The 17,723-nt window shown below is 44.9% G+C and overlaps 2 protein-coding genes and 1 long non-coding RNA gene across 4 annotated transcripts in view; 1 reads left to right on the top strand and 2 right to left on the bottom strand.

Moving 5' to 3' along the window:
- tyk2 (tyrosine kinase 2) overlaps nucleotides 1-3,641 on the bottom strand; it is a 15,534-nt gene extending 11,893 nt beyond the window's left edge. The window contains exons 1-5 of the mRNA XM_064316461.1: nucleotides 3,465-3,641; nucleotides 2,181-2,350; nucleotides 1,808-1,925; nucleotides 1,345-1,501; nucleotides 1,016-1,179 (exon numbers count right to left, since the gene is read on the bottom strand). Coding sequence (XP_064172531.1) covers nucleotides 1,016-1,179; nucleotides 1,345-1,501; nucleotides 1,808-1,925; nucleotides 2,181-2,334 — 593 coding nt within the window. The 5' untranslated portion in view covers nucleotides 2,335-2,350; nucleotides 3,465-3,641. The remainder of the gene's footprint in view (nucleotides 1-1,015; nucleotides 1,180-1,344; nucleotides 1,502-1,807; nucleotides 1,926-2,180; nucleotides 2,351-3,464) is intronic.
- Nucleotides 3,642-7,277: 3,636 nt separating this feature from the next.
- Nucleotides 7,278-14,291, bottom strand: si:ch211-66e2.5 (hemicentin-2). 2 transcript variants are annotated; one of them, XM_064314202.1, is made up of 6 exons: nucleotides 13,825-14,287; nucleotides 12,560-12,826; nucleotides 9,551-9,883; nucleotides 9,056-9,313; nucleotides 7,879-7,930; nucleotides 7,278-7,673 (listed from the first exon to the last, which is right to left on the bottom strand). In XM_064314202.1, the coding sequence occupies exons 1-5, from the start codon at nucleotides 13,874-13,876 to the stop codon at nucleotides 7,923-7,925; spliced, it is 918 nt and encodes a 305-aa protein (XP_064170272.1). In that variant the 5' UTR covers nucleotides 13,877-14,287; the 3' UTR covers nucleotides 7,278-7,673; nucleotides 7,879-7,922. The 2 variants fall into 2 exon arrangements, with proteins under 2 accessions (XP_064170272.1, XP_064170273.1); XM_064314203.1 differs by lacking the exon at nucleotides 9,551-9,883 and having other exon boundaries at nucleotides 13,825-14,291.
- Nucleotides 10,810-12,563, top strand: LOC135242904 (uncharacterized). Its single transcript, XR_010326501.1, has 3 exons — nucleotides 10,810-10,991; nucleotides 11,447-11,639; nucleotides 11,980-12,563. It is a non-coding gene; the product is annotated as an uncharacterized LOC135242904 (long non-coding RNA).
- Nucleotides 14,292-17,723: the final 3,432 nt, after the last annotated feature.

The following is a 17,723-nucleotide window of genomic DNA, read 5'->3' as shown; positions in this document are numbered from 1 at the left end:
CTCACACACCGTCACACTCGCACTGAAACACCGTCACACTCGCACTGAAACACCGTCACACTCGCACTCAAACACACTCACACACCGTCACACTCGCACTGAAACACCGTCACACTCGCACTCAAACACACTCACACACCGTCACACTCGAACTGAAACACTCACACTCGCACTGAAACAGCGTCACACTCGCACTGAAACACACTCACACTCGCACTGAAACACCGTCACACTCGCACTGAAACACCGTCACACTCGCACTGAAACACACTCACACACCGTCACACTCGCACTGAAACACACTCACACTCGCACTGAAACACCGTCACACTCGCACTGAAACACCGTCACACTCGCACTGAAACACACTCACACACCGTCACACTCGCACTGAAACACCGTCACACTCGCACTGAAACACACTCACACTCACACACACACCGTCACACTCGCACTGAAACACACTCACACACCGTCACACTCACACTGAAACACACTCACACACCGTCACACACGCACTGAAACACCGTCACACTCGCACTGAAACACACTCACACTTGCACTGAAACACACTCACACACGCACACACACGCGCACATGCACACGCTCACACACGCACATGCACATGCAAACGCTCACACGCGCACATGCTCACACACACACGCACATGCTCACACACGTGCCTCACACTCACAGACACGGACGCCTCACACCCACACACACACACACTCACACACGTACTTGCACTCACACTCACAGACACGCACGCCTCACACACACACACACGCACAGACACACATGCGCACATGCACACTCACTCACACACGCACACTCACACAAACGTACACACACGCTCACACTCACACACACACACACACATACACATGCACATACACACAAACTCACACTCACGTGCCCGTGCACACACGCGCACATACACACACACACACAAACACACACACACCACAGTAGGGTTCACTCTATCTAGGTACTTCCAGAAGCAGGAAGTGGTTACCTGATCTTTTTGGCTGCTTCCTGCAGCGTACATCCAGAGAGCAGTGCCTCGTGGGATAGGTGCAGGACGGCCATGCCCAAACTCTCATTCTTAAAGCGGCTCAGCTCCTCCCCCCTGCCAGCCTCTGGCAGGGGCGCAACGTCATTCACGAAGTCAAACTTCGACTGAAACGCAACCGCAGTCAAAATTTATTAGTGTCATTGCCGAGGAAATGGCTCACACGCACAACACAAACACAAACACAAACACACACGCACACAGACACACGCACATACGAGCACACACACACACACACTCACACACACGCACAGTCGCACACTGCGACCCACCTGGGCGAACAGGTACTCGAGGGACGGCTGCTCCAGGAGAGGGGCGCCTCCTTGCTCTGCGTCCGCAGTGCCGGCGTCAGGCCGGCTGGCAGTGTGGGGGGCGTGCCGGTACACGGCCGGCTCCTTGTCGGTCGCGTGCCAGTTCCTGAAGTAGAACCTGCAGGACCACACAGCGCTCACACTCACACACTGGCAAAAGAAACAGGAGCCCCCTGAATATGACACACACACGGATGCACACACACACACGCGCGCACGCACACACATGCACGCACGTGCACACACACAAATGCACGCGCACACACACACACGCACGCGCGCACACATGCATGCACACACACACGCACGCACACACACACACATGCACGCACGGGCACACACACGAACGCATGCACGCACACGCATGCACACACACACACACACATGCGAGCGCACATGCGCACACACACACACACTCTCTAACCTCATGCGGAAGTGCAGGACGAGGCTGGTCTCCGGGTTGAATGTGTGGTTGGGGCTGTACCAGCAGCAGGAGGAGGGGCTGTACAGAGCAAACAGACTGTGGCACAGAGGGGTGATACCTGCAGAGGCAAGACACACATTTATATACAAACAGTAATTTATATGCACACACGCACACGCACACGCACACACTCACAAACACACACACTCACGCACGCACTCACTCGCACTCACACACTCACAAACACACACGCACAAACACACACACTCACGCACGCACTCACTCGCACTCACACACTCACAAACACACACGCACAAACACACACACTCACGCACGCACGCACTCACACACTCACAAACACACACGCACTCACCCACTTGCTGGGCTGCGAGGATTGACAGCTCCTCAGCAGTCACCTGTCCCTCCCTGTGCGACAGGTAGCGTTCGCCCTCTTTGGTCCAGAACAGGAGAACGTGGAGCCCGGGCCCAAGGGGCGCCTCTACGTGGCTCCCAGAATTCATCCGCATGGCCAAGCCTTCACACCTGGACAGCCGGGAAAGAGAGACTCGTTTACCTGCTGCAGTCCCGCCACCAGAGCAGCAGAGACAGGGCTTGGAGAAGGGGGGGGGGGGGGGGGGCGCGCCCCCGGCCTTAAAACTGCTACACCCCACGGGAGGGAGAGCATTCAGTTTCAGAACACAGCAGGAGAGAGACCATAACTCTAGTCTGAAAGGGGTACAATTTAGTCATTCTGGTCCAGCTCTACAGTGGGAAAGGAGTCCATTAGCACCAGTCTTATACAGTGAGCATATTACATAGAATGGTTAAAAACGGCATTAAAAAAATGCAGAATTGAATTTATATAAAGTGGATAGCTTTATTAATAGGCTACATACCCTTTTAAATGTGACGCATTAGCGTCACAGGTGTTGTTGCAGAAGTGAACAGACACATAAACACTGGTGTCTTAAGAAGCACGTTTAGTATGTAACATCAATAGGCTTTTATATGTAGCGATTATTAAAGCTCTGAGACACGACCATAACTCTGTAAACACCGAAATGATAGCATTTTTAACAGGGTTATAATTTTACTAAGAAAACAGGATGCATAATTGAATTCCAGTGACAGTTTAAACCCCCAATTATACCCAGCTTTACTAGCGATTAATATGTGCTTATAATTGTATACCTGTAGTTTAAACCCAGATGAGATGTCAAGCATCCAAAGTGCGACGTTCGACTTAATTACAAGTGAATTAAATGTATGCTAAATCTAGCTCGCTAGTTGGTTAGATAACAAGCTAACCAGGCCTTCCGGGTGTAAAAGCAGGAACTCAAACTAATAAACGTCATCAACAGCCGGTTCGTGTGAACACTAAGGTTAAAAATGAGTGCCAAATAAAACATTTAAAACCTGTCTAAAATGTACTAGATAACCAGCCATCCGATTGATATTTCGCGTCATATAATCGCTAGCAAACAAGCCAACCAGCAGCTGGATATCAGGACGTCTCTGGTGCGCTGTACGAAATAATGACAGTTTCACCGCTACGCAAATAAACAGATCGCATTAAAATGGCCTATTGAGAAAGCGAAAACTAAGTTTTTCTTCAGACAACATCCATGTTCGCAACCACAGTAAACCCCAGTCTTACCATGCGAGTCTGTGAATTCACAAGGGTAAGAGCGACAGAATTTAAGCAGGGGGTCTGCAGCTAATATGCAATATTCCCCCTTACGAGGTTTTTAAAGCATTCTCTGTACGCCCACGCGCCAGCGAGCAGGTCTCCGTTTTGACAAATGTATCGAACTGCTATGCAGCGCGTGACGTACAAAGCCGCTCCCTCTGTGTTGAGCGCGTTCACGCGTAATCTTGCGTGGGGAGAACAACAAGCCAGAGAGCTCTGATCCGAACTCTGATCCAAACTCAGATTACTGGCGCTTTATTGAGTCACATCAGGCGCACAATTTAGCACCGCTTGCTACACCAGGTAACCCATTATACAAGTAATTGTATCGGAATGACACTGTTACATGGCTAATAATTCTACATTTTATTTATAACTTACTTTTATCGATTCAGCATCGCTGTCCTGAGTGTTAGCAGATAAGACAAAACACACACATATCACCAAAAGATTAATAAGAGAACCAGTACAGCAGTAAAATGAAATACATTTCAAAACACATGACGCAAAGTCATAAGGGAAGTGCTGTCAAAGCGTACACGGATGGGAATGGATCTGGATCAGGGCGCTGATGCGCGGAGAAGCGAGGCCATTAACTCGGCAGGAGAATTGTGCCGTTAAAACTGGACTTAAGAGGGAGTGTTGTACGTGCAAGGTTGTAGTATTGGGTTCCCATGGCCTTGTGTGTGTAAGGGCACAAGCAGCAGAGTTCTTGACATCCTGGGGTTTGTCTTAATATTCCCCCCGAAGCCCCGAAGAGCAGTAGGCCTGCTGTCACAGCCTCACAGTGAAGACGACCCAGCTCAAGTGAAGCTCAAATGTTTTCTATGTGTGGTGACAAATGAACAAACAGCTATAACATATTCGAAAACATCCTTGCTCTTTCAACATTCCTAAGGAATATTTGCATGTCAACATGAACCAGATCTCACTGACAATACATGCAGTTCTTTGTGATGCTGTTCATGAAATTAACTTTAGAAAGTTTAAAAAAATAGGGGACTGCTGGGTGGCTCATCCTGTTAAGGCACTGTTCTGTTGCTTGAGTGGGTCCCACAGCCTCATGTTGAATGCCAACTGCGGCCAGCAGTCTCACAGGGCAACGCACAGTTTGTTGTGCGTTATCTAATGACGCATCAGGTTCAGTTGGCCCGGGGATGACAGCCTCTCATTGTGCACCAGTGACCCCTGCTGGTTGGTCAGGAACCTGCAGGTCTGTTTAACTGCACTTGAAATGGTATCCCTCAGATCTTATCGGAAATGGGCCAATGTGGGTGCAGTTTTTTGTTTCAGCCCGGCGCTAACTTGTGACTGCGCGATCCTGACTTGAAGAGTGGCGATGTGATAAGAATTAGTAGCTCGGCTCACGTGGTTTGGAGGACAGCCCATGCTTGTCTGCGTTCTCCTGAATTGATAGCAGAGGTTATAATGGGCACTGCGGCATGAGCGTGATTGAGAGATTCCAAAAAGTGTGACCTAAAAACGCTCACAATGAAAAATAATAAGTAGTAAAGACACTTCAGAACGACAGAAAGCTTTCAAGGTTTTGCTGTAACTGACACATTTTATTGCACGTTTACAATGCTCAAGATGGGTTTGAGATGTTTGGACAGGTTGAGTGGCACACTAAAATACAATTCATTAATGGTATTATGAAGAAGTGCCCAGAGAGGTAATTTAGTACTCAACTAAAGAGTATAATGTACAAGTCATACATCAAGGAAGTTGCAAGGAGCATGCACAAGCACACATGAGCATAGGAAATTAAAGATGTACTACTGCTAATGTGAAGGGAAATGTGGAAAGCATCCTGATTGGTTAATGTAGAGTCACACTGTAAGTCAATTACCGAAGGTATTCCCCGCCCCATTTTGCTCTGAACCACATCCATTTGTGCTGTTACAATACTCAAATAACCCATCCATTATATGCCACTCTTAGAAAACCCACCCTTTAGTAACCAGTACGGATTTGTAAACTCGAAATAAAGGAGGTGGAAACCCCTTCTTACCCCTCCATATGTTTAATTAGCTTTTTAATCAATGACAATAAGTAGAGCTTCCCAAATTTATGCCGTGATGACATTTTTCCCAACATTATATCTGACGCTGTGGATAAATCAAGTCTTCATTCTCTGTGCCCACATCCCAGCATGCATTAGGTGAGATGCAGGAATACATCCATAATACTATGAGAGGACTGCTGTGATTATCCTGCCAACAACGCACCATTCAAATGAAGGAGGTACAGTGCAGACAAGGTATAGTCTCCAGGCGGTACTTACACTGCAGTCTACAAGACGCTGACAGAGTTGCACTTGCGTTAAGTAAATACAAAATAAAATCAGCTTATTTCCCTAACATAACAAACATAAACACTCCGGCCTACAAAACAGGACAAACAGCTCATGGTCGGGCAGTTAATTATGACCTACTTCAGCTATCATCTGTAGAGAAGGCAAATGCTCTATGCAGTATTTCTGCTGGATAAATACAGTCAGACCCAGTGGACCCTGACAGCAAACACTAAGGAAACAAACTAGCTCTTGGGAGATCGGTCTCCTGGAGCATTAGTTCATTTGAGGAAGCACACTCGCACATGTCTTCCGAGATCCGTCTCCTACATCCTCCTCATCTGTGACTAAAAATAACAGTGATTGTATAGTCTGGAATTGTGACAGGAAGGTGGAAACTGTAATAGTGTTGGGGGGGGGGGGGGAATACACACAGGAAAGAGTGAAAGAACAAAGCAAACGAGGTACTTAACTCCTCAACGGTGACTAAAAAATAACAGTGATTGTACAGTGATAAAGAATGGTGGCAGGAAGGTGGAAACATTAATAGTGTTACTGGGGTGGGCTATACACACAGAAAAGAGTGAAAGAGCAAAGCAAACGAGTTACCTAACTGTGTAGATATCTAAACAATATGACAGTGGGTAATACAAATATGACAACATGTATATATTAGGTGAAAAAGCAGGTTACGGACTCGTCACAGATAGCAAGCCTACGCAGCTCTGAAAAAAACGGCTCAATTTCTTAGCTAGCTCGTAATACCGTGACTAACGGAGTTGGGTAACATAGCCTATAACAGAAGTAGCCACAACTATGTAGCCAGCGTGCTAATTTAATGCCAGTGACTGAGATATTGACAAATTACTTGTAAACACTTTAGCGTAACGTTAGTTCATGCACAAAATGTCTAGCTAGATCAGTTTATGTCCCTAAAGTTTGATGTAATACGGCATGTGCTTGCTAGCCAGCCATTCACATGATCTGCTGTTTGTGATATTGTTGTGGTCTCGCTCCACTGTTAGCCAGCTAATGCTTCCAAATAACGGACACGGGACACGAACCGTCCAAAATGCAGTGGTAGGTAGATTATCACAAAGAAAGTGAAGTCAAACTTTTTCAGTTATGCAGAATGAGTTCTGTGGTTTCCGCATTCGTTTTACGTATTATACTGACTCAGAACAACGCTTGCCACTTCCGCCATTTCTGTACCTGGCTGCTTTGCACATAGCCAAATTAGTCCTGTAGTGCTTTTTGTTGAATGAAGTCATCTGTGGTATCCGCAGCGACGCTAACGTTACATCAACAGGCACTGGGTGGCGCTAAATGCAGTGTTCACCCTGCAAAAGCCATGTCTTCATCAACATAATCAGTTTTATAAGCATCCCCCAAATATTTAAAGATCAGGTGGAAAAGGCAGATTAGGCTAAGAAACAAAACACTACTTGGGGAAAATTAACAAAATAGCAAGTGCGTTTGAGCATTGATTTAGTACACTGTCATTTTATTAGTGAAAAACGTGTGAAAACACTGCATATACAAGAAGTTCCTTAAAAAGGAATGTGAACATAGAACTATACAAATATTAATCCTGTTACAGTAGTCCAACTTAAGCAGCATGTACATGTGCTACAAACAAAAAGTATTAAAAGAAAAAAAAAACTAAAATGTATCAAAGCTAACACTGAGGAGTAGGAATAACCATCTTATATGGATTCAAAAACATTCCCTAACCATCATACATGGATTGATTCAGACACACAGACTAACAGTGCATCATTGCTAAATCATTGAGGAGTAAGTGTGAAACATCCCATACGGACTCAAGATCCTTGGACAGGTGCATCAGGTTCAGGTTCTCTCTGCGTGATATAACATCACACCTGAAACACAGTAGGTAAGGACAGTCTTGCTTCCTAAGTAGTACATTACAGTTGCGCATTGGCATCAAAATGTGTGCATTTGAAATACCTGTATGTGGTTAAGACATTATGGATATCATTCACTGACACAATCTATCAACCAGAATTCCCAGGGGTTACAACACAGTGTTGGCTAGGTCTAGGTTTTCCTGAGATTAAAACTTACCGCTGATGAATCTCTGCCCAAGCCCTCACTGCAGTTCCCCCTTACTATACACCTGCCAGAGAAGAATCACAAAAAACAGTCAGTCTCCACCTCTACATTTCATGAAATCATTATTCTACAACACATAGTCCATCTACCGGTAGGTTACACATCTTACAAATATCACAAAATAATGATTCTACCAATAAATAGTCTTTCTACCTGTATACTTAATGGAAGCATCACCTAACAAAAGCATTACAAGTATCGCATAAAAACAAATTCTTTGGGCCTGTGTGAAAAAGATGTTGTTTGTAGCCTATATACGGGACTGTGTTTAGAGTGAGGAACACGTGTCTACGTGTATGAGATAATACTGATCACGTGATTAATGGGTGTGTGGGTGTGACAGTGTAGAAGGCAATTTATGTGCATGTTTTGAATAAAGAATAGCTGCCTGTCTGTGATTACATATGAATGAGCTGTTTCCCTGGGATTAGCAAAAAATGTGTCTGTGTGCATAGATGTGGTGATGTGGTGACCAACACCGCAGGGGTAGACCCAACAAACCCCAGGGGCGGGTCTGCTTGCCATCATGGCCTTGAAGCAGTGACGCCTGGTTCACAGAAATTAACAAGACAGAGGAAACAATTGAGATTTTAAACTTCAGAGGAGAAATCATAATTTAATCCCAGGAATGGCACTTGGCCCCAGTTGGCAGTCCCGAGCCCCATCCTGAGATTATTATTATTGCGTCCTGGTATGCATGAGATATATGCATATCATTACAAGCGTATGTGTGATACACTGACAGCAGACACATGTGTCAAGCGTATTCGTGCCTGTGTGTATATATGTTGCGTGGTAACAGGAGAGCTGAAATATGCACTGAAGATGATTGCGATTCCCTCCCGTACCATCCACCCAGCCCGTTTCCCTTCCCTTAGCGATACCAGGACTATTACAACATTTAAAAAAATGTAATTAATAATAATAACAACTGCTTGGGCCTCGCAGTGGAAAGCTTGCCTGGCTTGAGCCAGCCGACCTGTATGAGCGTGAGTTCCTGTACGCCAAATCCGACGTGTGTGTGTGTGTGCATGTGCATACGTGCGTGCATATGTGCATACGTGCACATGTGCATGCGTGAATGTGAGTGTGTAATACAGAAACAGTAAGGCAGTAAGTGACTTCCTACCTTTGGAGAGGATTTTGACAGTGAATTTCTTGCTCTGCTGTCCTAGTTGGTTGGAGGCAGTGCAGGTGTAGGAGTGGGCACCGGGGGTCAGAGAGGTGGAGGTGATTTGTGTCTGACTCGTCTTCTCTTCTTGGTTGAGAGGAGAGGACCAGGAGTACGCAGGAAGGGGGTTCCCCTGGGCAGAGCAGTTTAAGGGGACCCCTTCCCCCTCTGTCACCTCCAAGGTCTCATCATCTGGACTGTAGAAGAAGGGGGAGTCTGAGGAGAGAGGCAAAGATCATTGATAGATTATAAAACCCCCCATGTTATTCTCTGAATATCCTGTCAAAACACTTCTGCATTCCCTGAAAACAGGAACACATTCAAAACAAAATTCATTTTCAAAACGTTTGCTGCTTTCAAAATTCATACTCTTTCAGTTGACCAATCGGCTTGTAAATCTGAGGTTTGCTTCTCAGATTCTGCTGTATGGACAGAACTGCTTAATAGACTCACAGTGCACAGTGATGTTGAGTGGCTCAGATTTTACTTCAGGTGGGGGTTGTGGTCCTTCAGGTCCCAGTTCCAGCTCTGCCACGCAGCTGTACTGCGCTCCATCATCAGCGCTGGTGGGTGTGACCAGGAGGGTAGAAGACACTTGGACAGGTGTGTCAGGTGTGAGATCAGAGAATGTGTGATTGTAAACTTCTGTCTGTCCCCTGTACCACCTGAGGGTGAGGTACTGAACAGGAGCGATGTTCTGGACCTCACACTGCAGCTGGTACTGTTGCCCATCCGTCATCGGGCCTGTGTGGTTCACAGCGCTAATGGAGACGCTGTCTGGAATCTCTGTACAAATAACAGGGTAAGGCTAAACTACAGGAACTCACTGCAGCTGATTTCCTGTAGTTCACTGGTTCAGAAACTGGTTTAAAAACCTCACAGTGCAAGCACATTGCTGTAGTCCTCAAAGTGGGCAATGCTAGTATGTTATGTGTTACAATGAACAATGTAAAAAAAAAAAAACTGTAAAATGTTTACAGGATTTCAGTTTTTCTTTTTCAAATCACTGTCAAAGGCATGTAGAATAACGCCAAAAATGCATTATTTAAAAACCACCCCATAAAATAACAGGATTTATACAGTTAAAAAACTCACACAGCTTTTTCCATTCATTAAATGGTTTTTCATTGGCAACATTGCTGCCCTGTTTTTACAGGATATTTTTACAGTGTGTACTATTCTAACAAAACTTGGATGGATTCTCCTGTCTAAACTTGAAAATGCAGCCTGCCACAACCTGTCCTTAGCAATCTAATCGAAGAGGTAGCACAGATGGTGGCTAGCATATGATGCTACAACGTTAGAAGGCCAGACTTGGGAGGAAACAAATAATGGGCTTAGAAACAGTGACTGAATGGGATGAAGCATGTTGGGCTCACAGGCACAGTTGTGTCACACCGCCGCCATTAATTTTTAACTTTGTTGGCGATCCCTGTGTTCTAAATAAATAAAGTAACCTCGTGACCTTCGGTCGGGTGGAACGGATTTGTCTCAGCCACGCCTACCAGCGGAGAGCACACGCACCCGGGCCGCGTTAACTAACCAGCTCAGGTGCTTAAAGGTGTGCTCCTCTCCACAGGACAGGGGCTGAGAGTGGGAAGCACATGCCGAGAGAGCGTTTGTTTGGGTTCTGTCGGCCGGCGCACGGAAGACCGAAACGAAACCTTGCTGCTAAAAAGCGGAGGAGCTGGCCATCTTTTTTTTTTTGTTTTTTGTTTTTTGCCTGGAACCCGTGAAGCTGTTTGTTTTGTTTTACTGGTGGTGTGAATGCGCGCTCTCCCTGTCCATGCGGCAACCCACGGTGCAAACCACCCGGACCTGCCGCATCTCCCACCTGGGGGGTGTCACATGGCATGTGACAAACCTGGAACTGATTCTGTTGAGATGCCAAGAGGTAATTGTGATATTTGGGTAGTGTATTGAGATACAGTAGGCTCCTGCATAACTGACTCTCATGTAATTGACCTGCCAGATTATCTAATTCCCTCATTTAGAGGGGAATTACACTTTATAACTCTTCTGCTTCTCATGACTGTCCTTCTAATGAATGTGTCACCCTTCATTTTTCAATTAGTTATTTAATTTTAAATGTCTAACATTAGAAACAAAGACCTAATTTTTTAGCGCAAGTCCACATAGTACGGTTTCCAGTTTTTTCTTCTTCGATTTCATTTCGCGGCAAAATCGAGAAGAAGCAAAGCAAAACATTCTGTTAACTTAGCATTGAAATCGAACAAACTAATGTCTGCTGGTTTTTGTTTGATGCGATATCGGTGTAATAATGAGGTGCATTGCAGCTGGTTGTTATAATGCCCCTGTTAAACTTGCCTTGAAAGCACATTTTCATAGTTTTTCAGGCGATGCAACTTTGTGTCAGACATGGCTGGATGTAATCAGACACCCCAACATAACAGCCGAAGAAGTTCGCAAACAGGGACTAAGGGTATGAAGTGACCACTCTGAAGGCACCGACTACCAAGGCGACCGTCAGAAGCCTGGAGCTGTATCCACCGTTTTCCCATCGTTGGTCGAACCGCTCGAGGTAGGTACTAAGCGGGCTGGCTAATGCTATCGTGTCTGTCTGAGATACACAGGAAGTCTACCACCAGTTGCCGTTTGTCCTGGGAATAGCCTGTGGTTCCTCAATCTCGGCCCGCTCCTGACTCGCTCTCGCTCTCGCACGATCAGCCTGCAACTTAGCCAGCTCTTCTTCTGTGTATTCTGGCTCAAATCAATAGGGCACAACAATCCCACAATCAAAAACAAGATCTCCTTCGTCCTCAGACATTTTCAGTTTTGCTAGCTAGTAGTCATACAGCACTATTTCTACCATAGACATATGTCTATGATTTCTACGACCAACCTAATGTTATTGTCTGCAGGTACGCCCACATCAGACGTCGCACAATGATATGCATCCTGGAGTTCAACGCTAAACTGCCTGGGTCTACTTCCTGCATTTGTAAAGGAAAACAACAAAACAGCGTAAAATATTAACATAATGAAATAACTGATCGAAAAGGGCGACACAGTCATTAGAAGGACAATATCAGTCATGAGAAGCAGAAGTGTTATAAAGTGCAATTCCCCTTTAATGGTTAATCTCAATGGGAGATGAATGACAGTCACAAACCAGGGCAGGTTATGAGAACTGATAAGAAAGGATCACAGTACAGTAACAAAAAGAGGAGGAGTAGTCTACTATGCAAACAAAAGCTAAACGTGTGTTTAGTTGTTTGGACTGACCCCTTAATTCCTTGAAGTGCATATTATCCAAACTCTGGTTACAATAGGCCAATGTAGTTAGGATCACTTGTTCTGCAAATAATAACAAATATCCTGAACTGTGTCCCTTCCTGTGATATAGTACATGATTTGAAATATGATTTTGCAACATGGCCCCTGGTTTGTTCATCACCGTAGACTGGTTTCTCTCGCTCGCTCTCGGTCAGTTTCACTCACTGTATAGCACCAGGTTGAGCTTCTCCTCGCACTGCCTGGGTGCGGTGAAGAACACGCCATAGCAGATGGGCTCCTCGATCCAGTCCCTCAGGCTGTCCACGCCCCAGCGGACGGTGAGGTCACTCTGCGTGTGAGCGGAGCCGATGGCCGCCTCCCAGCCGAGCACCCGCACGGGGCGCGAGGCCACGCAGCTGACCGACACGGGATCCCCGAACCCCACCACCACCCGCGACGGGCGCAGCTCCAGGGAACAGCCCTCTCCCGACGCTGGGACACAGCGCGTCGTCACGTCACGACATCATAATACGCGTCGTCGTCGCGTCATGACATCACAATACACTTCATCGTCACACACAAATCGTCACAAAGAAAATGTGATGTCATTGTCCGGACGACACGGCTCATAATCGTCATCGTACTATGGTTTGTTACCATAACGTCAGTGGCATCACGGAGTAATTTCATAAAGGCATCAGAACGAACAATCTTCATAATGTCATATATATATAACTTAATCATACAAAATATCATAATAAAATAACATAAGCATATTGCCATTTTAAGAGCAAAAAAATCATAACTATAAAATCAATTTCTTCACATCTATAAATATTAATGATATCATCAGAGGTATGACTGGGGATAATAGAATTACTGGGAAACCTAAGAGAACATCACCTGTCATCGGTGTTTACGGTGATTAACGTTGTCCAATTAAATTCACCCATCTTTCTTTAAAGGACACAGTCATGGGAGGACGCGTAACAAACTCAATGTCAACAAAGCCGTTTATAGTATTTTCATTAAATGAATGAGCAACAAAATCTGTTGCTGTAAATTGATTATGTGTTGCAAATGTAACTTTACACTTATTATATTTATGCTTATTTTGATGAATATTGCGCTGCCTAAATAAACCGATAGAATAATAAACGTCACGTGTAATAGTGCTTCAATCCTTCCACATCAATAGTGAGGATATCATTCCTGCATGAATCCACTGAGCCTAAAAGTTAACTGGCTTGTACAAAAGTCTAATATGTTTATTAAAATGCTAGAACTGGCATAATACGCTTCTGCCTTCTTGAGCAACACTTTCCGACATTGAGTCATTACATAAGCAAGATTGTCTATGTAGGGCAGAGGTCCAGGGCTGTCGTCCAACAGTTGCCTTCATTTGACCCACATTTCTGAAAGAAAGTCCAATTGAGAAAACATCACACGTAAAATAAAAAGTAACAAACGCGCGCTCCTCCGTGTCTTACCTGCGCAAAGGGCGCTGAGAAAAACGGTCAGTTTCAGATACTCTCTTTCCATTTCGACTAAGACGTTGCCGGAGTTCGCCGCTGGTATAATCCCTTTAGATTGCTGGCTTGGTCGTGCTAGGCAACCTAAAAGTGAAGAGTGGACGGCAAACAAAAGCCTCCCCAGTCCTCATCCCCCCTCCCCAAGTTATCCCACGGTACTGCGCGAAGCAGCAGCCTATACCGGCAGGAAAACGCCAAACGCAGCTGCAAAACCTTTAAATTAATTTTCCCTCCTGGCCTGTTAATCCCGAGTTCTGCTTTTACCCTTTTTTTATTTAACTGATGAACTGAAGTATTTTTTGTGATATTTGCATGTAACGTATTCCAGAGGCTGCGCCTGCTTTGTCCTTGATGGCAAGGAATTTCGGCGCATGCAGTTCGGGTCACGAGGCCAGGGAAGGACGCCTGGGGTGCCTTGAAAGGAACACTTCAGTACATATAAACATTTCAACTGCCATATCCTCTAATTAAAACATTATGGCGCAATGCGGTTTCTGGTAAGTGGCTCATAGTATGGAATATAGTTAATTATATCCCATGACGTTGATTCAATCCTGTGTCCTGTAATTTGACTTATAGATGAATGAACGCAAGTGTGGTTAGTGCAAATCAAGTTGTTTACCATGTGTGAACTTGGTAAATTGTGTTTATAAAATATATTTTTATAATAATAATAATACATTTCATTTTGAGTCAAAGTTAAGTCATAATTTCTCCAGCCTCAGAAAAAGGAGACATGGGAATTTTTGAAAGTGATTTATAAAGTGATATAGAAAATATTTTTCTTCAAATACGTTCAACAGAGCGAGGGGCACGGGCGAAAACAAGCTTAAAAAATGATACATTTTCACACAGACGTAATTTTGTATTTTTCACACAGAGAGCTACTGATACGTGTAGCGGTTTGGTACGGATTCCCGGTGGTGTTCAAGGCCGGCCTTGGATGCAATTCTAGATGCTTTGTTGATTTCAGGCTAATTGACCGGCTTTGACAAAATATCGATAATGTTGCTGCTGGACTCTAAATTCTGTTTCTGGCCTGTCAGTGGCCAAGGGGGACATCTCCCGCTTATCTACTATTAAACTCTACAACCATTATATACAGGCTATTATCAAACCCTACACCCTTATTCACAGACTATTATCAAACCCTAAACCTTTAAATGCAGACTAAGGTCCTTGGTTCGAATCCAAGGGTCCCTCTGTGCGTAGTATGCATGTTCTCCCTGTGTCCCCGTGGGTTTCCTCCAGTTACTCTGGTTCCCTCCCACAGTCAGAAGACATGGACGTTAGGTTAATTTGAGTGTGTAAACCTGTCCAGGGTGTATTCTTGTATCTCACCCAATGCATGCTGGGATAGGCTCCAGCACCCCCTGTGATCCTGGCCAGGGATAAGCAGATTAAATAATGGATGGATGGATTATTTTAAAGACATACTTTGAAGAATTAAAAAAAAAATCTTTGCTGTGGTCCTGTGTTCACAATCTAGATACCCAACGTAGCTAGCTGGATAGCTACTTACTGGTTACTTACAGGTTCAGCAGAAAACATGCCAACTCAACGTCGCTTTTCATCTCATTTTCGAATGTCACCTGTCGCCATTGAGGAAAAGCAATTGCAAAGTTGATTCTGTTTTTGTACCTTGTTGGATTGTCGTTTTACTTTGCTGTGCTTGTGCTTCTTCACCTCCACCATTGCAGTAGCTAGCTACATAGGCTCTGCTGAAACCTGACCCCACCCCACAGGCTCTGTAGCCACCACCCTCCCCTCCCCGCACAGAAATGAGCATCACACCCAGAAACATCCTGAACACATTTTAGAAGATGAAATACAGGCAGAGGAGCACGGATTCAGCCAATGTGTCCAAAAACAGAGACTGCCAGTGCATCACAGATATGACTGAACATTATTCTTTCATAGTACATTCAAGGTAAAAAATAAAAAATAAAAAAAACCTGTATGGTATGTCTTTAAGCACTAATCTGAATTTCTTAGTTTCTATGAAATGAAATGTGAATGCGATTCAGGGACGGACTGAGTAGCCTGTTATTTCCATTCTTCAGTGCATGAGTTTTTTATTTGCATTTTTAAATTATGAGTCTGTGAAATTCATTCATTCATTCAACCTTTATTTAATTCTCGGGAATACATTGAAGGTGGGCCCTCATTTTCAATGATGCCGAGATTACATTATGCAGCAATGAAACATAATAAAAACGATAAAATACAAACAAAACACAGATTTTTAAAAAATCAGTTAAAACAGTTACATACAGAAGCAGGGAGGTTTGTGATCATGGTTTTAGATTGTCAATAGGTTAGTACAGAATTGATTTTTAGCGTGTGTTGAAGATCATTCCAAGAAGTTGGGGCACTAAGATAAAAAGCTGACTTTCCAAATTCAGACAGTGGATAAAAGCCAGTCATTTGAGCGAGTTAGATTAGGGTCAAAAGTTCCAATCCAGCATCATAGCAATATAAGGTAGTAGCATTCTGAAAATAGCCTTATAGATAAACAGATACCAATGTTTATTACGCCTCTCTGCCAGAGAAGACCAGGCCAACCCACCTTATCATACAGGATACAATGGTGAGCACCATAGCTATCACCAGTAATAATTCTGAGGGCAGAATGATAGACCGAGTCTAGGGGTTTAAGAGTGGAAGGAGCAGCAGTTCTATAAATTGCATCCCCATAATCCAACACCGATTGTAAATAGTTTACTGTTCCCAGGCACAGACATGAAATAGTTTGTTTACTGTTCCCATGCCCAGACATGACTTCAGTAATGATGTCCTTGAGGAAAAATGAATCGCTTCTTTTGTGTGAATCAGAAATTGTGTGTGTGTGTGTGTGTGTGTGTGTGTGTGTGCATAAGTGTGGGCCCATGTGTTTGTGGGCCCAAGTGCCCTGGCAGGCTGCCTGAAAACTTTCCCATGGTAGCCGCTGGCCAGATCGTCATGGAAATGCTTTTGCTTGCAGTACACACTGTGTAGGCCAGCCCCGATAGTGAGGTCCGTTATACAGAGCCAACACAGTCTGGATTTGCATTGGATGCTTGAGATTACAGTCAGCCCTGGCTGTGAAGGCCATTCTACAGGGCTACATTTCTGAGATGACAGTGACATCTAAACTCCACAGGCTTAGGAGGGGGAGGGGCATCATGCACTGGCCTCATCTGTGCAGGAGTGGGGGGGGGCATCATGCACTGGCCTCATCTGTGCAGGAGTGGGGGGGGGCATCATGCACTGGCCTCATCTGTGCAGGAGGGGGGAGGCATCATGCTGTGGCCTTCTGTGCAGGAGGGGGAGGAGCATCATGCTGTGGCCTTCTCTGTGCAGGAGAGGGAGGGGCATCAGACAGTGGGTGGTGGGGGGGGGCATTGGGGGAATTGGAGAAACATTGGATCATATTGTGGACTTGCTGGGGTAGGACAGATTTTTAGGTCATATTGTTCGCTATGAACATTTGTCCTGCTCCTTCCTGTTGAACTGTCATCTTACATGGTACTGTCTTCTGGGGCTTTACACATGGTTTTACAGCCGTAAGTAAATGTAGACATCTCTAATTAGAGTAGAATGATTCAACATTATTTTTTGCATGGAATTGGTAACATGTGGATCGTCCTCTTATATTCTGGGAGTTTTTCTGGGTTTACAAATGATATTGAGCATTTAACGACTAGCTGTGTGAGAAGGTTTCCAAACTGAAGCTGCCCCGGCCGGGAGATTTGTTGTCTTGCATGCTTTGCAGGGCTTGGTGAAGTTCACCCGGACAGAGCGCATAGTCCAGTCTATTTGTGTCTTCAGCTGTGAGAGAGGGAAGGTTGACACCAGTGAAAAAATAAGGATTGAAT

Source organism: Anguilla rostrata, chromosome 17 (genome assembly GCF_018555375.3).
Source record: "Anguilla rostrata isolate EN2019 chromosome 17, ASM1855537v3, whole genome shotgun sequence".
NCBI classification, from domain to species: Eukaryota; Metazoa; Chordata; class Actinopteri; order Anguilliformes; family Anguillidae; genus Anguilla; species Anguilla rostrata.
The sequence above is the reverse complement of the archived record's forward strand: the minus strand, read 5'-3'. Positions and strand labels throughout refer to the sequence as shown.